Genomic DNA, 23,634 nt, shown 5'->3' on the forward strand with positions numbered 1-23,634 from the left:
TCTTTTTTCACAGCCTGGATCTCCTCTGTAGACCACTTTCTTTGTGGGTTTTTTGAAGATCCTGAATAAAATAAAACTAATTACCGTAATTTCCGGACTATTAAGCGCACCCAAATATAAGCCACACATACTGAATTTGACAAAGATTTTTATTTTGAACATAAATAAGCCACACCTGTCTATAAGCTGCAGGTGCCTACATTGAAACTGGTAGCAACTGTGATAAGTGACTTATAACACAGGGGCGTAGATTACACGGGGGACGCGGTGGACATGTACCCGGCACTTTTTATAAAAAGTAAATTCGTCCCCCTTACTTTAATCAGGGGCGCCGTTAGGGGGGGTGCAGAGTATGCCAGGCATATGGGCCTAAGAGAACGCTAGGGGGCCCCACAATCAACAATTAAAATTACATACACACATATTTCAAATAATAACACTGGTGAAATAAAATAAATTCCCTGTAAATAAAATTAAACTATTGTTAAAGTGCTGCGTGACGCTCCTCAACCAGCACGCATGACGTTGATGCAAAATGTAACGATGGACCGAAAGAAGCATTTGTCTGGTGCCCAAAAACGAAAACTCAAAAAAGTAAGAGGTAAAAAAAATTTTAAAACTCTCTTACAAATTGGGTCTTTCCGAAAAATATATTAGGCCATCGTGTTTTTTTTTATAAGCTATTTCCAAGTGTTATGATAACAAGACTTATAATTACTGTTACAAGTTATTCCGTTCTGTATAAGCTTCCGGTGTTGTGCATCTTTTACGTTTTATATTTCTTTATTGCTACCGCCCAAATTAAATGTACTAATGTTTTACTGAAAATGGGTGGGAAAATATATTTCTCTGAAGATGAGTGTTGAAAAAACAGAGAAAAAAGACAATGAATTTAACGAGAGTTATTTTGTTTGTAGCTTACGGTGTTGTTTTGCACGTTTTAATGTGTTCTCTAATGGAATGTTTTACTGAAAGTAGGATGAAAATGTTTATTTATTTTTTGACTTAGAGAGTGTTTACTCATGAATAAAATTAAACACATGAGGTTTGTCTACAGACTGCATAAGTTAAAATGTGTTTAGAAGCTCGTTGTTATATTTAGTCGGTTGATATGTTACATTTCTCTTCCTTTATACATTTGTTTTTTTGAGAATGTTTTATTAAAAAATTAAAATCATTTTTATTCATTTATATTCATTATATCATTTATATTGTAACATATTATGCAATAGCAAATTATTACATTTCTTTAACAATACAAATTATTTTATGATTTATATATATATATATATATATATATATATATATATATATATATATATATATATATATATATATATATATATATATATATGGGGCCCAAAATTCTGTCTTGCATACCCCCCTTAAAACTGTTAATTGCGCCCCTCACTTTTTTAGTGTAGAGTGTGTGTTCGTGACATGTTGAGGTTTTAATGGAGCAAACATTCGGTTGCGATAAGCTCAAACGCTGGGAACGTTACAGTATGCTGATAGGAACTGATCTTTATTTTATGGGGTGCGCTTTTATTATTGCACTAATTTTACGTTTTGGCAGTTTTAAGTAGCTTTATGTATTGAGATATATGTTCGCTTTAACACTGTGTAAAAAGCTACTACTTTTAAACAAACCAGTCAGGAAGCTTAAAAGAAGTGACACTAAATGTTTATTTCATCTCATTATATAATTGATATTGGGTCTTGACATGTTTGTTAGTTGAGTTCAATACATATTTTCTTTCAATAGTTTGTTTTTAATTACTTGTTTTATTCCTGAAACATGGACTGTAGAATAGAACAAAATGAAGTATTATTTGAATGTGCAAGTCTTCATTACTGTGTGCCATGTACTGTGCATACACAAAATACAATGTGAAATATGTAAACAATATACTTTAATACCATTATAAGGACATCTTTGTACTTTATACTCAAAAAGGTACACACTACTACCTTAGAGTACCAATGTGTAACACTAGACATTTTGTCCCCCCCCACTTTTGAAATGATGGCTACGCCCCTGTCATAACGTATCAGTAAAATACACAATATTTAGTTTGACTTTCATTGTTGTACAGTTTTAGACACATTTGTGCTAAAATGCTCGCTTGCATAGTTGTAAATCTGGCATATTTATATACACGTCACCTTTACATGGTCTTAAGCACAAATTCCTGCACTGGGAATTGGTTATAATCAATTGGTTCCAATCATAAAATCCCTAAACAGAATGCACTTTCTTTACAAGTACAACATTCCCAGATGTTTTCAATATCAAAATAGTTTTAACCTTAGCCGGGTGATGACTTTTGTCTTGTCAAACTTCAGGAGTCGTCGTCTTTGATTTGTCTGTATAATAAAAAGCTCTTTCATCAAATGATTCAATAAGAACTAAATATCATTAAGCACTTAATTGTTTTCTTCCAGTAAAATTTTATCTCTAGCTTTCCCATCATTCCCTACATTAGCTAACTACATACCTGCAGAATTTGATGGTGGAGGTGAAGCATTGTTTTCTTTCTCGTTTTCAGAGTCTGATCCTTTACTGTCCATCAGTACTCTCTCTAGTAAACACGGCAACCACAGAGAAATGATTATAGCTAAATAAGTGTAGAATCATTTTTTAAAATGCTACATCCATCAAATAAACTATAACCAGTTTAATATCCTGTTAATCATAACATGGATTTTTTTAAACATCTTTTTTTTAAACATCTATTTACTCAGGCCTGTTTTACCTTGTGGATCAATCTGGATCTCATCTAGATTGCTTTTTTGAAATGAGATAGTTGTCTCTCATCAACTCTCTCCAACTTTACTTATCTTCTCCAGCTGTAATGTACCTTCAGGTAGCCTGTAGTACTGCCGATGCACCCTGATGTTGTGTACTAAAAAGTCAGCAAGGTCATCCATTTAATTGTCTTTCAAATTAAGGACCTTGGACATAGTGGCCATGTGCTTTCTAAGTCTAGTGGAGGATAACGCTTCAGGGTGTTCTGCTTCACAGCTTTGAGCAATCTGACGAATAATGTGTGATCCTCTGAAGTGACTGAGTGCTTGTGGTCGTCCAACCATGAACACGTTTTCATTGGGCACATCAAAGTTTTTGCCAGTCTTTAAAAGTAACTCCATTGAGGTCACGATATCAGGAGTGAGAACAAAGGGAATTTTGTCCACGTTTGTCTTTTCTCTCAATTCTCTGGAAGTGCTTACACAGTTTCTTTTCAAGGTCTGTCAGAGCGAGCGCTACATTTGGATGAGTCAGTGAGGTGTGCCTCAATGTAAAGGAACAGCTTGGATACTTCTCCTTCCTTCTACAATTGAACAGAATCACCTGAGTGTCACTTTTGCAACTTCTGCCCAGTGCTTGTTACTTGGATCTTTTTTCAGGTTTAGTTTGGCTCTCGTTACTCTGTCAAGATACTGATGCATTTTTTTCACATCTTCAGCAAAGGGAAGAAGTTGGAGAGTTCCACTTTGCCTCGCTCAAATTTCGGAGGGCCTCGGATGAGACATGCACACTCCATTTAGTTTTGCAAATTTGTTTGAAGGCTTGCACATTGCTAATGGTGTTCTTATCACCTGACATCATCGGGAGGGAGAGGAGGAAGACGTCTACAGAGACGGCAGGGAAAGGAGAAGTGAAGGAGTTGATACTTTAAATGTGGGTACAATGACTGGTAAAGGAAAGAGGTAGCTGATATGATGGAGAGGAGAAAGGTAGATATGTTGTGTGTTCAGGAGACCAAGTGGAAAGGGAGTAAGGCCAAGAACATTGGAGGTGGGTTTAAACTGTTTTATTATGGTGTGGATAGAAAGAGAAATGGTGTAGGGGTGATTCTGAAGGAAGAGTACAGTAAGAGTGTAGTGGAGGTGAAGAGAATTTCTGTTAGGGTGATGAACATGAAGCTGGAAGTTATAGGGGTGATGATAAATGTCATCAGTGCTTATGCTCAACAAGTGGGTTGTGAGATGAAGGAGAAGAAAACATTCTGGAGTGAGTTGGATGAAGTGGTAGAAGGTGTACCTAGAAATGAAAGATTGGTGATTGGGGCGGATTTTAATGGGCAAGTAGGTGAAGGGAACAAAGGTGATGAGGAGGTGATGGGTAGGTATGGCTTTAAGGAGAGGAATATGGAAGGGCAGATGTTGGTAGATTTTGCTAAAAGGATATAAATGGCAGTGGTGAACACTTTTTTTTAAGAAGAAGGAGAATCAGATGGGGACAGAGTGGAGGAAGGTGCACACAGGTGAACTATGTTCTATGTAGGAGATGCAGCCTGAAGGAGATTGGAGACTGTAAGGTTGGCAGGGGACAGTGTAGCTAGACAGCATCAGATGGTGGTTTGTAGTATGGTTTGGGAGGTAAAGAAGACGAGGAGGAGAGTGAAGACTGAAAGAAGAATAAGATGGTGGAAAGTGTTGGATGATTGGGCAACTACTGCAGAAGTGATCATAGAGATAGCTAGAAAGTTACATAGTGTGACATCTGGAAATAGAAAGGAAGAGAAATGTGGTAGTGGAATGAGGAAGTGCAGTAAAGCATAAGCAGTAAGAAGTTGGCAAAACAGAATTGGGATCGACAGAGTGATGAGAAAAGTAGGCAGGAGTACAAAGAGATGCTGCAGCAGGTGAAGAGGGATGTGGCGAAAGCCTAGGAAAAAGCATATGAGAGAGAAGCTGTATGAGAAAAGGATTTGTACCGATTGGCCAGGCAGAGAGACCGAGCTGGGAAGGATGTGCTGCAAGTTAGAGCAATAAAGAATGGAGATGGAAATGTGTTGACTAGCGAGGAGAGTGTGTTGAGAAGATGGAGGAAATATTTTGAGCAGCTGATGAATGGGGAAAATGAGAGAGAGAGAGCAAGAGAGAGAGAAGGTTGGATGGTGTGGAGTTAGTGAAGCAGGAAGTGGATAGGATTAGTGAGGAGGAAGAGTGCAAAGTCGGTTGGACCAGATGACATACCAGTAGAAGCATGGAGATAAGATGTTTAGGTGAGATGGCAGTGGAGGATTTTGGAAGGTGAGAGGTTGCCTGAGGAATGGTAAAGGTGTGTGCTGGTACCGATCTTTAAGAATAAGGGAGATGTGCAGACCTGCAGTAACTACAGAGATATTAAGTTGATCAGTCACACCATAAAGTTTTAGAAAAGAGTAGTGCAAGCTAGGCTGAGAGAAGAGGTTACCATCTGTGAGCAACAGTATGGTTTTATGCCGAGGAAGAGCACCACAGATGCATTATTTGCTTTGAGAATGTTGATGGAGAAGTATAAAGAAGGTCAGAAAGAGTTGCATTGTGTGTTTGTGGATTTAGAACACGCGTACCGAGTGCCGAGAGAGGAGCTGTGGTATTGTATGAGGAAGTCCGGTGTGTCAGAGAAGTATGTGAGGGTGGTGCAGGACATTGTATGAGGACAGTGTGACAGCAGGGATGTGTGCAGTAGGAACGACAGACTGGTTCAAGGTGGAGGTTGGACTGCATCAAGGATCGGCTCTGAGCCCTTTCATGTTTGCAGTGGTGATGGACAGGTTGACAGACGAGGTCAGACAGGAGTCTCCATGGACTATGATGTTTGTGGATGATATTGTTATTTGTGGTGAGAGTAGGGAGCAGGTTGAGAAAAGCCTGGAGAGGTGGAGGTACATGCTGGAGAGACAGGGATTGAAAGTCAGTAGGAGTAAGACAGAGTACATGTGTGTGAATGAGAGGGAGGGCAGTAGAGTGGTGCGGTTGCAGGGAGAAGAGGTGGAGAAGGTGGTGGAGTTCAGGTATCTTGGGTCAACAGTGCAAAGTACTGCTTTGTAAGTGCTTGTCTCGTCTTTTAAGCCAGCCACACTGAACTGCTTCTGCCATCCGTTTTCTTCTTTGGCATCATGACCTTTACATTTGAATTAACAGGTGAAGATGATTCTCTGCTGTCATGTTTGTCAGATGAAGAAGACTGTCCAGTGTCTGTGTTCAATGAAGAGGATTCTTTGGTTCCAATGCTCACCAGTGAACTAGAACATGCTACACGCCTTCTTTTACATTGTTGGGATCTTGATGTTTTTGAATCATCCCTACTTTTCTTATGCTCTTTGACTTTTCTTGCTAAATTTTCTTCCTCTGCTGAACTGCTACTGTCTGACTCTTCTTCTGTCTTTGGTATATATACTCATCCTCACTCAACTCTGAACTTGACTGAGATTCTTCTGTTGCATATCCAAGCATTTTCCTGTTAAGCTGTGAATAAAAGCTTAGCGTTAGAACTCGTTAGAAGGAGAATCAAGTAAAGGCAGAGAGGAGTGATACACAAAGCGAAGGGGTGTAATGTGGTATTCAGAAATGTTTCTGAAGGTTGGCAGATCTGAAAATGTACTGCAGTAAAACGACTCAATTGCTTTTTGTCTTAATTGGTTTTAATATTGGAATTCTGCTGTAACTTTTTTATTTTTTGTGTCCTTTGTCTTGACACTGGTCACTTTTCATATTAACAAGTAAAGATGTTCAAATAAACGTACGATTACACAGTCGATTGTTCTAAGCTCAGGTACAATTGGGTCCGGGTCTGGTGTGAGCTCAAGAATAACGGTAGCATCACTTTTATCGGAGCACTGTTGTACTTCCTAAAAAATAATCAGAAAAATGTATTAAAAATCAAATTTTTAACTACAAAAAAGAAACAAATCAGATGTACTGTTTCACTGTACAGCACAGCAGATCTCTTAAACACTAAGAAAGGCAGACTGCTACCAGAACTCCCTATCGTTTTTATTTAAACTGTAGTACAGGGTGGCCAACCCGCGGCTCGCGAGCCGCATGCGGCTCTTTGGCCGGTTTCATGCGGCTCTTACGTTCTTATCGATTTTTGTGTGTTTTGATTTTTAATGTGCGTGTTCGCTTTGCTTACATTCAATACGGTATTTTTAAGACTTGAATGAGCTTGCCCCTACTGGGAAACTGTGCGGTATATCAGACCTTGGCATGAGGCCAATCATAAATTACGATGCACCGAGAATTTTCGGAAATACCTAAATCACCGAAACAACACGGCAGAAACACAATTGTAATGACGCAATAAAAAAGCGCAGCAGCACACTGTTATCTGGATAAGAGCAACATGTCTGCGGTGTGTGGAGAGCGATTTGCAAAACATGCAATGCTGAAATTTCAAGAGGGGGTGTATCTGCAAAGAGTTTCTCCAATTCGGGTTTAATTTATCACCTGAAATCCAAACAACCCGATTGCCTTCTAAATATGAGAAGAACGCGGCGCATAAAAGTAAAGTCAATCCGAGCATGCGCACTCCGTCTGTAGAGGACGTTTTTGAAAAGGCAGGAAAGTTTTCCAGTGATGATGCCAAGGCAAAAGGCATAACACAAAAAATTATGGATTTCATTGCCATTTGAATTTAATTTTCATTTCGGTGCATCCCTAAAATATTATCGTTGGTGTGGCCCTCTGACACAATTCAGGTTTCTCATGTGGCCCCTTGTAAAAATTAATTGCCCACCCCTGCGGTATATTCATCTCACGCACATGCGCATTTGACGAAAATACCGTATTAAACTCAAGCGAAGTGAACACGCACATAAAAAAAAAAAAAAAAGTCGGTGTTTTCTACCCTGAAACACATGAAATCAAAGCATCGATCTGTTCTGACTGACACCCATGTGAAAGAATTGCTTCGAGTGGCAACAACGGAATACGAGGCAGATTTGAAGAGGATTGTTCAAGGCAAGGAATGCCAAAAGTCCCACTAAGTAACATGCATAGTAAAAGAAAAATGCTATTGTAAATTATTATATTTTTGTTTGTGGACTTGGTTAAACAGAGTTTGTGTGTGAGACAGTGCACACAATGTTCATTGTTGAAAAGTGAATGTCCTGTGGTCTTAGAACTGTAGGAGTCCATTTCTGTCATTATGTTAGTGTGTGACATTTACAATAAATCTGGCTGAGCAGAGGTGTGTGTGTGTGTGTGTGTGTGTGTGTGTGTGTGTGTGTGTGTGTGTGTGTGTGTGTAAGAGGAAGGGATGGGTGATGTTCATGTGTGCCCATGTGTATGATGTGGCTCTTTGCGGTAACACGGTCAAAAATGTGGCTCTCGGTCTCTGACTGGTTGGCCACCCCTGCTGTAGTAGATCAACTGGCAGGGTATTGTGGGGAGTCCTGTAGCTCACTTTCTAGGGTGCATACTGGGCACTATGACCTGGGGTTAAATCTAACCCAGAGCTTCTACTGCATTACCAGTTTGTGCTGACTGAAAAACACAAGCTTGATGTGATGATGTTGAAAAAGGCCACAAACATTAGACTGACAAGTCATACAAATAACACTAACCTTTGCTTTCATGCACTGATATAAAAATAAAGTCTTCTCCCTTTCATCATTTACATTTACATTTACATTTGCGGCATTTAGCAGACGCCCTTATCCAGAGCGACGTACAAACGTGCTTTAAATCTCTAGTAGTGAATAAATCTACACTGGTACGCAAGAATACAAACTCAATATAAATATAACTCGAATTCTACAAACTTGGAAAGTGCTAATTTAGGTATTTCAGGAAGAGGTAGGTCTTCAGTCGTCGCTTAAAGATAATCAGGGACTCTGCTGTACGGACATCTAGGGGAAGTTCATTCCACCACCTCGGTGCCAGAACAGAGAAGAGCCTTGAATTGTACTTACCTCTCATTCTGAGAGAAGGTGGTACCAGTCGAGCAGTGCTGGAGGATCTCAGACAGCGTGGTGCAGTGCGAGATGTGATGAGGTCACTGAGGTAAGATGGTGCTGGTCCATTTTTGGCCTTGTAGGCAAGCATCAGTGTTTTGAATCTGATACGTGCAGCTACTGGAAGCCAGTGAAGGGAGCGCAGCAGTGGGGTGGTATGGGAAAACTTGGGCTGATTGAACACAAGTCGTGCAGCTGCGTTTTGGATCATTTGCAGTGGACGAATAGCGTTCAGGGGAAGACCTGCCAGCAGAGAGTTGCAGTAGTCCAGTCTTGAAATGACAAGAGACTGAACAAGCAACTGGGCAGCCTGTATGGACAGAAATGGTCGAATCTTCGGATGTCATCATTTATAGTACGCCTTCATGTATCGTTCTTCACAAGCACTGTGATGTGCTCTAAGTTTCTGCAGGTGACTCTGATGGTTTTGAACCTACCAGATCTGTGAATTACTAGTGTTTGCCTACCTTTATCTTCTCTTCAAGACCATCCGACACATCATCCAATGTAATTTACAGAAAACAAAAATTATGTTTGGCTTTGAAATGAACAATGCCAACTTGAGGTTGTTCTAACTTTAGTAAAATATTTTTCCATTTTGTTGCTCCTACTAGTTCTTAAACCTCAAGAGAGATCTCAGTACTTACTGACATTACACAAGACTTACAGTTAAATAATCATTTCTGTGTTCTGTGTCCAGTTACTGTTAAAACTACTGTGCCATTACTAACATTTCAGAATCTAAGGACAATTGTCCAATATTATTTTTACAATTTTATAGAAGCCATTAGAGATTAGTTTTCAAGAAAAATGAATGCATGTAAAAATAAAAATGTAAGGTATTTTAAAGGTATTTTATAGCCATGAACATTACACTTTTAATATCACAAATTACATAATTATTTTACTAAATCATTTTATATATTTTAATGCTATCAAATATTCTGCCACTGAAAAGCATTTCAAATATTTACAAATAATTAGAAATACTGAAAAAGCTTTTGAAATTAAAATTTTCACTAAAAGTAGTACTGAAACCTGTAAATATTTATAATAAATGTGTAATAAATTATACATTTATTAAAAAAAAGTATTATAGATTTTAACTAGCTGCATATATCTCTACGCTTTAGAAATGATTTCAAACAATATTCCACACTTAAGTTCATGTTCTCACCTGTGCATCCAGAGCTGCCATACAGAGATGATGTGTAACTAGTTTTTCAATTCAATTCATTTTTATTTGTATAGCACTTTTAACAATAAACATTGTCTCAAAGCAGCTTTACACAAATAATGTGGTGATTAAAAGTGAATATGTTCTTTATAAGTAAGTTTGTCCCTGATGAGCAAGCCGGTGGCGACTGTGGCAAGGAAAAACTCACCGAATTGGCATAAGGAAGAAACCTTGAGAGGAACCAGACTCAAGAGGGAACCCATCCTCATTTGTAGCAGATATACGATGTTGCAGGGTACAGTGATGATGATCAGAAGCGAAAAGTAGTCCTGAGTCAGTGTAGGAAACTGTTGACATTATCTACAGTCCAATCCATCCTCGAAGCGCCCGTTCTTACTCCCGGAATTTCATGGAACCACCCAAGGTGTTGATGAGAAACCGTCTCAAGCTGCACAGAGTGGCCTCCAGTCGAAGAGAACACTATCCAGAGGCAGGCCTGGACGAAGTGGGAAAATCCACGGAGGGGAGAGGGGCAGGAACAGTGGTCACTGGAGCCTCAGGAGCATGTTTTACTTGACAGAGAGAGAGAGAGAGAGAGAGAGAGAAGAGGGTGACAGGAAGAGAAGGATATGGATTATTAAGTGTCCTTATTGTTGTTTGAAAGTTAATGTCACTGTGCAGTTTGGACTCCGTCAAGACTCGCTATGGCAGCATAACTACAAGGGAGAACCAGAAGCTAACAGACATGAGGGATCTCTGGGATAAGAGACGACCCACCACACCACCGTCAACGAACCTGAGTGAACGTGTGAATGTGAGGGGACGACAGCATACAAATATCCCAGTTTACCAAACACTCTATATCAGGGGTCTCAAACTCAATTTACCTGGGGGCCGCTGGAGGCAGAGTCTGGGTGAGGCTGGGCCGCATCAGGTTTTCCACAAGAAAACCTTTGTTTAAAAAATTCCAATCTTCTCAAATCTCTTTATTTTTTGAACACAAAATAAGTTGAAAAAATAAATAAATTAAGAATCAATGAAAAAATAAATAAAGAAATTAAGAATCAATAAGAAAATAAATCAATCACTAATAAATAAATAAAATAATAATAATAATCATGAAAATAATAATAATAATTAGATTTCTCTAGTTAGCGACTATATGTGGTTTCTTTAGTCTTCTATATCTGCTGTATTCAGATTCAAATGTCTGTATTAACAGTTCTTTAACCTTTAACCTTCTTCTGAACATGAATTGTCCTGAACATGAATGGAACATTGAAGAACATGAACTGTTCTTCTGAACATGGCTTCTCTTGCCTACTTCTTGCTGCCAGAGACCTGGCAGCGCCTCCTCTCGCATAGCTGAGCCACATTTGGCTTGAGGGAGGAAGCAGTTGAGACCCTCAGTATGGCTTGAAGATGATCATCAGTAAGTCTGGACCTATACTTGGACTTATTGAAGTTCAAGGTGGAGAAGAGCTTTTCACACAAGTATGTGCTCCCAAAAAGGCACATGGTCCGCTTGAACATTCGGGAAAGCTCAGGGAAGCTGGGGGTCAATTCTCTCAAAAATTGCCCAAGCTTGTCTGCTTTTCCACTCACCTCCCTGAACTTCGCTTTGAGTTCAGAGTTGCACTGCAGGTCAATGAGCTCCATTTGAAGCACAGGAGGGGCATCTTGCACATCAAAGGAGAAGGGGTCTGCAAAAATTTGAAATGTGGCTCTGTGCGTCTTGAAGTCTGCAAATCTGTGATCAAATTCCTTCTGTAGCTTCAAAATGACGTCAACATACTTCTCACCACTGAATGGTGTGCCTGCATCCGCGAGTGCCTTGCATGCTGGGAAATGGCATAGGTTTGTCTGAGAGAGCTGGGCTTTCCATAACACTAGTTTTGTGGAGAATGCTCTCACGTTGTCATAGGCAGCACTGACAAGTTGCCCCTGGCCTTGTAACTTCTTGTTGAGTACATTAAGCTCATGTGTGATATCAACAAGAAAAGCTAAGTCCATGAGCCATTTGGGATCACTTAGCACAGGAACATCCACTCCATCCTTCTCCATGAAGGCTTTCACTTCTGCTCTCAACTCAAAAAATCTCTTCAATACGTTTCCCCTGCTGAGCCAACGTACCTCGGTGAAGTCGAGCACATCCCCATATTCTGACTCCCTTTCCTCTAAAAAAGCACGGAACCTTCGGTGCTTTAAGCCCCTGGATTTGATTTGGTTGATGCATTTCACAACGACAGACATCACATTGTCAAACTTCAGGCATTTGCTGCAAAGAGCCTGCTGATGGATAATGCAGTGCAGCGCAATGGCCTCCTCCACACCCTCCTCTTCCAGTTTTTTTTGAACAAGTGCCACCAGTCCATTTTTCCTCCCTGTCATTGATGGTGCTCCATCGGTTGTTATCCCAACAAACCTCTTCCATGGCAAACCAGCATTCTTAATGGCATCATACAACTGGCAAAATATCTCCTGAGCGGTGGTCCGGCCATGCATTGGAATTACTCTGAGCAACTCCTCCATCACTTCAAAATTGTCATTAACACCACGGACATACATTGCGAGCTGGGCAGTGTCGGTGATGTCTGTGGTCTCATCAAGAGTGACTGAGTATACACTGAAACATTTGGCTCTCTCACACAGTTGGTCATAAATGTCACTTGACAGGTCAGAAATGCGCTCTGCCACGGTGTTGGCAGAAAGGCTGATGTTGCTAAACTGACCTTTCTTTTCTGGACAGATTATACTTGCAGCCTGTAATATGCACTTTTTGACAAATTCACCTTCTGTGAATGGCTTTCCTGCTGTAGCAATCATCTCACTAACCATGTAGCTAGCTTCGACTGCTGCATTACTCTCTTTGGTTGCTTTCTTGAAGAAATCTTGTTGCCTCAGTAGACATGTTTTAAGATTGGCAACCCGGTTGGCTCTCTCATCTCCCTGGTATTTCGCATACTCCTCAGCATGTCTAGTTGTGTAATGACGTTTCAAATTGTATTCCTTGTGCACCACAACTTTCTCTGTGCAAATAAGACATTTCGGGGTGCCCCTATGCTCAACAAAGAAATATTGCATTTCCCACTTTTCCTGAAATTGTCTGTGCTCATCACCAACCTTTCTATTCACTGCAGGCTTTGAAAAAGACATGTTTGGGGCTGTGTAATAATAATAACTTGTCACTGTCGCATTGACGTTTCAATCAAGCCTTTAGCCGACGGACAGTGAACGTCTCACTACATGGAGAACGTCATTCCTGCTTCTTTTTATGTGCTGTTGTTACAGTGAAAAAGCGGAAATGACACCGTGCTGTTGTCGATGTCATTTGTTTTGACTACTTTTACATCATATAGAAATATATGTAATGTTCATTGTGTGAGGCAATGCGAATACAATGCAAATAGCGCGATGGAAATAAAAAACAATGACCCAATAAAGGTGCGACCCTATAATTGGTCCGGGTTACCGAGGACTGTTATTGCCGATGGACAGGTGTCGCTATGTGACTGCAGACTACATTAGGCTGCATTGAGCTCCTTACTTTTCTTTATCCCGCCGCGTACATATATATATATATATATATATATATATATATACACACACACACACACACAAATATACTGTGATGCGGAGAATGAGGCGGAAGCCGAAGTATACGCACACCAAGTCTTTAATGCACAAAGCAGGAAAATACACACATACAGCTTAGCGGTGTGGTCTTGAGAACGAAAAAGGCAATCTGTGTAAAGTGATCCACTGGACCGCGCTGGGGGAAGCGCGGCGCTGGCGGCAGCAGAGAGATAGCAGTGCAGTCAGCGTGGCTCGTGGAAAAACAATAATGGCAACGTGTAGGTGAACAGGGGCTGCTTATATGTGTGTGATTAATGGAGATCAGGTGCACCGTGTTGATAATCAGGTGAGCAGCTCCGTGGGGGCAGGGCTGGTGCGGGTGAAGACGCAGGGTGCTCCCTGACACATACACATTTAGATACGTCTATATATGTATAATGTCCCGCTGGGCAGCAACTTAAGAAAACTTTTTTTTTAAGGGTTGTGAACGCAGCGTGCTGGGCCGAATGTCCACGTGTGCCCAATAGAAACAAGCCAGCCAGCCAGGCACGAAAGAAAACACTCCATGGCAACGCTGCTGTATCTTTCACTCATTGAGAAATGTTTCTCTCTGCTTACATCAAGCCCGGCCGATGTCCCGCCCCCGCGAGCTATATACCCCACCGTGATTGGTAGGTTCGTTCAGCTCTGCACACAACACTGTAAAATGCCAAATTTGGGGGCCGCATTAACATTAAACTTTCATATTAAGGCGGGGGCCGCAAACTATCGTCCCTTGGGCCGCAATTGGCCCCCGGGCCGCGAGTTTGAGACAGTATCTTAAAGCACCAAAGCCTAAACAACTGGCTTTATTACAATATATTTGACAATATAATTGACATAAGTTGCTCAGATTTCTTGTTTACAGCTGGTCGTGAGGCTAAATAAGCATGTTCACTAACCTGTTGTTTTTCTCTTTACACAGCGGAGCCAATCGTCAAGGTGGATGGACAAACCAAACTGCTGTTTCTTCAAGTTCAGTCCCAAGAAAATGTTCACTAAGGTGCTGAAAGCCGAGCTGTTGGTTTATCTATGACCGCTGCAACAAACCTCTACTGTTTACCTGCAGATCCTGCGTCTCAAACCTGTAACCGATCAGGGCAGCCGCCACATCCGCATCCGCTCACTCAATATCGAGCTCAATTCATGGTCAGGCTACTGGCAGAGCATTGACTTTAAACATGTCCTGCAGAACTGGTTCAAGCATCCACACACAAATTTGGGCATTGACATAAATGCCTTTGATGAAAGTGGCAACAAACTTGCTGTGACCTGACTAAGACCTCGAGAGGAAGGTCTGGTAAGGACCCTTAGACCTGCTAGATTTCTTCTTCTTCTTCTTCTTCTTCTTCTTATTATTATTATTATTATTATTATTATTATTATTGTTGTTGTGTCTGAGATCTTTTTACATTGGTTATTCATAATTTTCTTGAAACTGGAAGTCATAAAGCATGGCAGGAGGTAAAATAAAACAGTATGCCCATTGTTGGACCTCAAAAGCCAAGTCAAGTTTTCAAAAAGTAAGTAACAACCCAACCCTTTGGACAGCAAGCTGTTTTTAAAAGCATAGAAGAAAGATCTGAAACTCTTTAGCAAGACTACAAAAACAACATAAAAAACAGAGAAAGAATTAAACTCCCCCTGGACCTCTCTTTTCTCTTTATCAAACTAAAAAAGCAGAGTGCAAGCTGACAGGATTTGATATCATTGGCCTTGTGGTTTTTTCCCCTTCCTGCTGAACTCATGCTTGTGTCCAGCTGCATGGCCACAAGATGAGATCAGTGCTTTATTGAGAACAATGAAATTGTGAAGACACCGGCTACACAATCTCTCAAGAATCACTAGGTGTGTACATGCCGAGGTTAGGACAAAAACAGGAAGCCAAAGGTCACATATAGCCTGCAGTTTTTAGTTTATCAATGTTTGACAACTACTAACACGTCAGAATTTACAGAAAACGACCCATGCAAGAAGTTAACAATGGAGAAAACTAGAGCGCCATTTTATGGAAACTAACTTTAAGACTGATAAAATTCGTACAGATTTTGGCGTTTTACATCAAGCAGCTGTTAATGGTAGGGAAATTTACAAGCATTTGCAAAAAAAGATTGATAATTGTATAAAATCTAGCTACCCATTTATAGCTATTGTAGAACGCACATTATAGAAAACTAGTCCCTCATTTTCAACTTTTTTGGTTCCTTAATTCAGTCAGGTGTTGCATTCTATTAAATATAAATAAAACCAAATATTTGGCAATTTTCAACTATGGTTGATATCTCTTTTTAGGTAAACGTTATTGAACAAATATTGAAAACTTATTTTGACTAATATCCAGCTATTATCGTCTGATTACTATAATGGGGTATAGCAGAATTAAAACAATTTTCAGTCTCTCACTGTTTCACCCTCCTACTTCCCTCCCCCTCTTTTCCAGCAGCCGTTCCTGGAGGTGAAGGTTCTCGAAACGACAAAAAAGTTCCCCATAATTATGCTCTACTTTGATGACAAGCAGCAGATCATCCACAGAAAGATTCCCGGCATGGTGGTGGATCCCTGCGACTGCTCTTAGACACAAATGGTGGCTCATTTGGTCTGCTCATGACTGTTCAAGTGTCTCCTGGTTTACTTTCCTCCTACATCCTGGAAGAGCGACACAAAGATCAAGGAGGCCAAACTTAACTTGTTACTGTAGTCAGCTAATAACAGAATAATTTATGGTTAAAAAAAAAAGAAGCCGAGGTGCAGAGATTTCTGTGAACAATTTGAAAGATTGCAAACGGGCTGGTGAGAGAAGAGTGAGACATTTATTCCTTTTTTGTGTTCGTTTTTTTTTTTCTTTTTTTTGCTCCTGGTTTTGATTTTAAGTTCAGTTTCAACACATCTAATCAAAGTAAGTATGCGCTCATATTAAACTACAATGGCTGCCTAACCTTATTTTAAATATGCTTAATATTTATACTAAATAAATATTAAACATTATATATACACAGGAATCCCCCGCTTTACAGCAGTTAGAATCTCGTGGAATTGCATTTGCCACATAAATAATTTTTTCACTGATTTTCCTCTCACGATAGACCTAAAATGTTATAAGAATTGTTTTATGTTGAAATAATGACATTTATTAATAAAAATATAATTATTAATCATAAAATTAAGTAAAATGGTCCCCTGGTGGTCTAGTGGTTGGGATGCGGCGCTCTCACCGCTGCGGCCCGGGTTCGATCAGTCAGGGAACCAACCCCAGCCACTCTTAGTGCCGGTCCCAAGCTCGGATAAATGGGGAGGGTTGCGTTAGGAAGGGCATCCAGCGTAAAAATGTGCCAAATCAAACATGCGGATGATCCGCTGTGGCGACCCCTAATGGGAGAAGCCAAAAGAAAGTATAAAATGAAGTAAAATGTTAATACAGTACAATACTGTATATAGAAAATAGCATAGCGTCCGTTTATCGCGGTTTTGGGACGTAACCACCGTGATATACAGGGGATTACAGTGTGTGTGTGTGTGTATATATATATATATATATATATATATATATATATATATATATATATATATATATATATATACACACACACACACACACACACACACACACACACACACACACACACACAGTACAGACCAAATGTTTGGACACACCTTCTCATTCAAAGATTTCAAAACTATGAATTAACACGTGGAAATATATATGGAATTATATACATAACAAAAAAGCGTGAAACAACTGAAAAATTTCATATTCTAGGTTCTTCAAAGTAGCCACCTTTTGCTTTGATTACTGCTTTGCACACTCTTGACATTCTCTTGATGAGCTTCAAGAGGTAGTCACCTGAAATGGTCTTCCAACAGTCTTGAAGGAGTTCCCCGAGAGATGCTTGGCACTTGTTGGCCCTTTTGCCTTCACTCTGCGGTCCAGCTCACCCCTAAACCATCTCGATTGGGTTAAAGTCCGGTGACGATTTATGGGTGCAGGATGATAAAATTTAGTTTGTTGATTCGAATGCAGTACATGATGGGTCCTTTATGATCTACAGATTAGCACACATGCAGCCATGCTAAACTGACAGACTTCACATCAAGCCTACATAGATGTTGGGATATTACTAGAATTACCTTTTACTGAATTGGATGTAAAGATCTGGCTACTCACATTTGGCCAGTTTCTGTAAATGATGAACATTACTGCAGTATTGACCAGGTAAATACATAAAATGTGCTTAAGAATACAATATTTCATTGATTTGTAGCATTGTTCTTTTGGATCATTATTCAAAAGAGAGATTTTTCTCCCAATAATCATTAACCCAGCCTCTAAAGACAGCTTTAAAGAGGACGTTGTATTTCAGAAGTGTTGCAGCTGAAACAATTCCAGGTTGACCTGTATATTATGTATCAGGCCTATTCTAGAAGTTTCTGGCAACATTTAAGGACAAACACAATTACTGTCAGATACAATGTCTGTATTGACTTGGGACACTTTAAACAGACGTACTTGTTAGCTTAATAAGTCTCCAGGATTTGTGAGAGACATTTCATTTTTGGCTGAATTTTCTGTCGTTATTTTCCATCATTTTGTTGCCCATACAGGCACAAAACCTACTTTTTTTTTTTTTTATTTCAATTCAAATCTGAACAATTCATGAAGTAATGAAGCACACGGTCCCAATAAACCATGAATATTACCTTTACATCACATGAAGTTCCCTGTAAAGCTGCTTTGAGACAATGTCAGTTGTTAAAAGTGCTATGCAAATAAAAATGAATTGAACTGAAGTATAGGCACTTCCTGTGTAGCAGAGATAAAGCAGTGGAGTCGATGTGGAGACTGTAATGCACATGATCATTTGAGACTAATCTCCATCTGTGGATTATAAGGACTGGAAAACTGTGGACCCTTCTGCATAAATAAATGAGCGTGGATGTTCTCAGTGTAAATAAGCATTCAGCATCTCATCTCTTTCTCCAAACACGTTCTCTGCTTTGAAGAAATCTTTTTTTTCCTTTCCTGTCTCATCCACTTTTTATTTTTTATTTCAATTCAAATCTGAACAATTCATGAAGTAATGAAGCACACGGTCCCAATAAACCATGAATATTACCTTTACATCACATGAAGTTCCCTGTAAAGCTGCTTTGAGACAATGTCAGTTGTTAAAAGTGCTATGCAAATAAAATGAATTGAACTGAAGTATAGGCACTTCCTGTGTAGCAGAGATAAAGCAGTGGAGTCGATGTGGAGACTGTAATGCACATGATCATTTGAGACTAATCTCCATCTGTGGATTATAAGGACTGGAAAACTGTGGACCCTTCTGCATAAATAAATGAGCGTGGATGTTCTCAGTGTAAATAAGCATTCAGCATCTCATCTCTTTCTCCAAACACGTTCTCTGCTTTGAAGAAATCTTTTTTTTCCTTTGCTGTCTCATCCACTTTTTATTTTTTATTTCAATTCAAATCTGAACAATTCATGAAGTAATGAAGCACACGGTCCCAATAAACCATGAATATTACCTTTACATCACATGAAGTTCCCTGTAAAGCTGCTTTGAGACAATGTCAGTTGTTAAAAGTGCTATGCAAATAAAATGAATTGAACTGAAGTATAGGCACTTCCTGTGTAGCAGAGATAAAGCAGTGGAGTCGATGTGGAGACTGTAATGCACATGATCATTTGAGACTAATCTCCATCTGTGGATTATAAGGACTGGAAAACTGTGGACCCTTCTGCATAAATAAATGAGCGTGGATGTTCTCAGTGTAAATAAGCATTCAGCATCTCATCTCTTTCTCCAAACACGTTCTCTGCTTTGAAGAAATCTTTTTTTTCCTTTGCTGTCTCATCCACTTTTTATTTTTTATTTCAATTCAAATCTGAACAATTCATGAAGTAATGAAGCACACGGTCCCAATAAACCATGAATATTACCTTTACATCACATGAAGTTCCCTGTAAAGCTGCTTTGAGACAATGTCAGTTGTTAAAAGTGCTATGCAAATAAAATGAATTGAACTGAAGTATAGGCACTTCCTGTGTAGCAGAGATAAAGCAGTGGAGTCGATGTGGAGACTGTAATGCACATGATCATTTGAGACTAATCTCCATCTGTGGATTATAAGGACTGGAAAACTGTGGACCCTTCTGCATAAATAAATGAGCGTGGATGTTCTCAGTGTAAATAAGCATTCAGCATCTCATCTCTTTCTCCAAACACGTTCTCTGCTTTGAAGAAATCTTTTTTTTCCTTTGCTGTCTCATCCACTTTTTATTTTTTATTTCAATTCAAATCTGAACAATTCATGAAGTAATGAAGCACACGGTCCCAATAAACCATGAATATTACCTTTACATCACATGAAGTTCCCTGTAAAGCTGCTTTGAGACAATGTCAGTTGTTAAAAGTGCTATGCAAATAAAATGAATTGAACTGAAGTATAGGCACTTCCTGTGTAGCAGAGATAAAGCAGTGGAGTCGATGTGGAGACTGTAATGCACATGATCATTTGAGACTAATCTCCATCTGTGGATTATAAGGACTGGAAAACTGTGGACCCTTCTGCATAAATAAATGAGCGTGGATGTTCTCAGTGTAAATAAGCATTCAGCATCTCATCTCTTTCTCCAAACACGTTCTCTGCTTTGAAGAAATCTTTTTTTTCCTTTCCTGTCTCATCCACTTTTTATTTTTTATTTCAATTCAAATCTGAACAATTCATGAAGTAATGAAGCACACGGTCCCAATAAACCATGAATATTACCTTTACATCACATGAAGTTCCCTGTAAAGCTGCTTTGAGACAATGTCAGTTGTTAAAAGTGCTATGCAAATAAAATGAATTGAACTGAAGTATAGGCACTTCCTGTGTAGCAGAGATAAAGCAGTGGAGTCGATGTGGAGACTGTAATGCACATGATCATTTGAGACTAATCTCCATCTGTGGATTATAAGGACTGGAAAACTGTGGACCCTTCTGCATAAATAAATGAGCGTGGATGTTCTCAGTGTAAATAAGCATTCAGCATCTCATCTCTTTCTCCAAACACGTTCTCTGCTTTGAAGAAATCTTTTTTTTCCTTTGCTGTCTCATCCACTTTTTATTTTTTATTTCAATTCAAATCTGAACAATTCATGAAGTAATGAAGCACACGGTCCCAATAAACCATGAATATTACCTTTACATCACATGAAGTTCCCTGTAAAGCTGCTTTGAGACAATGTCAGTTGTTAAAAGTGCTATGCAAATAAAATGAATTGAACTGAAGTATAGGCACTTCCTGTGTAGCAGAGATAAAGCAGTGGAGTCGATGTGGAGACTGTAATGCACATGATCATTTGAGACTAATCTCCATCTGTGGATTATAAGGACTGGAAAACTGTGGACCCTTCTGCATAAATAAATGAGCGTGGATGTTCTCAGTGTAAATAAGCATTCAGCATCTCATCTCTTTCTCCAAACACGTTCTCTGCTTTGAAGAAATCTTTTTTTTCCTTTGCTGTCTCATCCACTTTTTATTTTTTATTTCAATTCAAATCTGAACAATTCATGAAGTAATGAAGCACACGGTCCCAATAAACCATGAATATTACCTTTACATCACATGAAGTTCCCTGTAAAGCTGCTTTGAGACAATGTCAGTTGTTAAAAGTGCTATGCAAATAAAATGAATTGAACTGAAGTATAGGCACTTCCTGTGTAGCAGAGATAAAGCAGTGGAGTCGATGTGGAGACTGTAATGCACATGATCATTTGAGACTAATCTCCATCTGTGGATTATAAGGACTGGAAAACTGTGGACCCTTCTGCATAAATAAATGAGCGTGGATGTTCTCAGTGTAAATAAGCATTCAGCATCTCATCTCTTTCTCCAAACACGTTCTCTGCTTTGAAGAAATCTTTTTTTTCCTTTCCTGTCTCATCCACTTTTTATTTTTTATTTCAATTCAAATCTGAACAATTCATGAAGTAATGAAGCACACGGTCCCAATAAACCATGAATATTACCTTTACATCACATGAAGTTCCCTGTAAAGCTGCTTTGAGACAATGTCAGTTGTTAAAAGTGCTATGCAAATAAAATGAATTGAACTGAAGTATAGGCACTTCCTGTGTAGCAGAGATAAAGCAGTGGAGTCGATGTGGAGACTGTAATGCACATGATCATTTGAGACTAATCTCCATCTGTGGATTATAAGGACTGGAAAACTGTGGACCCTTCTGCATAAATAAATGAGCGTGGATGTTCTCAGTGTAAATAAGCATTCAGCATCTCATCTCTTTCTCCAAACACGTTCTCTGCTTTGAAGAAATCTTTTTTTTCCTTTCCTGTCTCATCCACTTTTTATTTTTTATTTCAATTCAAATCTGAACAATTCATGAAGTAATGAAGCACACGGTCCCAATAAACCATGAATATTACCTTTACATCACATGAAGTTCCCTGTAAAGCTGCTTTGAGACAATGTCAGTTGTTAAAAGTGCTATGCAAATAAAAATGAATTGAACTGAAGTATAGGCACTTCCTGTGTAGCAGAGATAAAGCAGTGGAGTCGATGTGGAGACTGTAATGCACATGATCATTTGAGACTAATCTCCATCTGTGGATTATAAGGACTGGAAAACTGTGGACCCTTCTGCATAAATAAATGAGCGTGGATGTTCTCAGTGTAAATAAGCATTCAGCATCTCATCTCTTTCTCCAAACACGTTCTCTGCTTTGAAGAAATCTTTTTTTTTTCCTTTGCTGTCTCATCCACTTTTTATTTTTTAAAACTGTGTAGATGAACAAATAAATTTGAAGGCTGAAAGTTGTGCAAATTAATACTTGGTTTCTTCGGTTTTGTTCATTTGGTCTCTTTTTCTACAATAAATCATTTATTTAGCCTAAAAAATGTTATGTGCCTTTACTAACTGAATATCCATGACCACAGATCACTAATACTGACTGACACTCTCACACAGGATGCAAACAGAAGCCATGTCCAGTAAAGCAGATTGGCACTGCAGACCTGCCTATTGCCATGCACACCTCAGGGGAAAAACTGCTAAATAATTGGCACAGAGAAGAACGTATAATGTACAGTCTATTAACTGCTTGCAAATAACGGTTTCTTGCCATAGCAAACGTCTTCTTGATCTATTACCAAAGAAAAGGGTTCATTCTCAGGGCTAACAACGCAAAGTGGAAGCAGAAGGCTGGTGACGGAGTCCAGCCATGGACGTGCTTTGTTTGCCTCACATATGGGGTGCAGCATGACCCAATTAGCATCACCTGATAGCAGAGCCTCTCATCAACCTAATTTAGTGGATTTAAAGGACAAATGAGCCTTTTATGTATCCAAATGAAGCGGAGCCTCCCACCTTTGGCCTATAAAGTGACAATGTTTGCAATCACTGCCAGTAGGTGCACATTTGAGTTTTAATGGTTGTAGAACAGAAAGACAATACTATTTGAAAACTGGCCTTTGCAATTAACCTACACTGGGTAAATGTTTAGAAAAAAAAAAGGTACAGCTGTATGATCAGGAACAAATGATATCCAAAGTGAAACGCAGTAGATCAACTGCTGCAATTTTGACGAATTAATATCTGGTCAGTGCCTCAAAGTGAATGAATGCGAAGATGAAATCATATTGTTAAAATTAGTAACAAAAATAAAAAATACAAAAAGTAAAAAGTAAAAGAAAAAAGAAAAAGAAATTCAGTCACATTTCTGGACCACTCTGCTCGCTTTCGCCTCTTTGCCTACGAAAAAAAAGGGCAACAAACCATATTTAAGCATTAAAGTAAAATAAAAGTATATAATTTAAATTTAAATTCTAGCTTCTTGTTCCAATGTAAAATAAAAAATTATAATAAAACCTCAGGCATGGTTACCTCTAAATCATCAGCTCCAACCGAGGCGGCACTGGTCACAGTTCCAAATCTCTTCTTCCTCTTCTTCAGCTTTTCTTCTTCTAGAAACTGCACAAAGAACAGAAGACTCCATCAAGTAAATGTGTTTGCCACTAATATTTACACATAGTATATTTTTCAGTTTCAGGCTCTTCCGTTTTGTAAAGAATGCCGCAATAACTGCGTTTATACTGCTGCTAGAATTAG

General features: G+C 39.2%; 1 protein-coding gene, 1 long non-coding RNA gene and 1 pseudogene across 6 annotated transcripts in view; 1 reads left to right on the forward strand and 2 right to left on the reverse strand.

Annotated features, from left to right (window-relative positions):
• The window catches only part of LOC124402553, a 311,654-nt pseudogene that overhangs the window by 12,589 nt on the left and 275,431 nt on the right, over positions 1-23,634 (forward strand).
• LOC124402558 (alpha carbonic anhydrase 8-like) overlaps positions 1-23,634 on the reverse strand; it is a 42,712-nt gene that overhangs the window by 7,345 nt on the left and 11,733 nt on the right. For 4 of the 5 annotated variants that reach the window (XR_006928743.1, XR_006928744.1, XM_046875673.1 and 1 more), the window contains 2 exons: positions 23,410-23,496; positions 22,938-23,277 (listed from right to left, as the gene is read on the reverse strand). The exons of the other annotated variant lie outside the window; for it this stretch is intronic. Coding sequence is in view for 2 of the 4 variants with exons in the window: in XM_046875673.1 (XP_046731629.1) it covers positions 23,161-23,277; positions 23,410-23,496 (204 nt within the window). In the remaining 2 variants the exon portion in view is untranslated. Of the gene's footprint in view, positions 1-22,937; positions 23,278-23,409; positions 23,497-23,634 lie in introns of those variants that run through there. 5 annotated transcript variants of the gene reach the window in all.
• LOC124402564 lies at positions 1,668-3,699 on the reverse strand. Its single transcript, XR_006928750.1, has 3 exons — positions 2,757-3,699; positions 2,499-2,582; positions 1,668-2,367 (listed from the first exon to the last, which is right to left on the reverse strand). It is a non-coding gene; the product is annotated as an uncharacterized LOC124402564 (long non-coding RNA).

This window comes from Silurus meridionalis, chromosome 19 (genome assembly GCF_014805685.1).
Source record: "Silurus meridionalis isolate SWU-2019-XX chromosome 19, ASM1480568v1, whole genome shotgun sequence".
NCBI lineage: Eukaryota > Metazoa > Chordata > Actinopteri > Siluriformes > Siluridae > Silurus > Silurus meridionalis.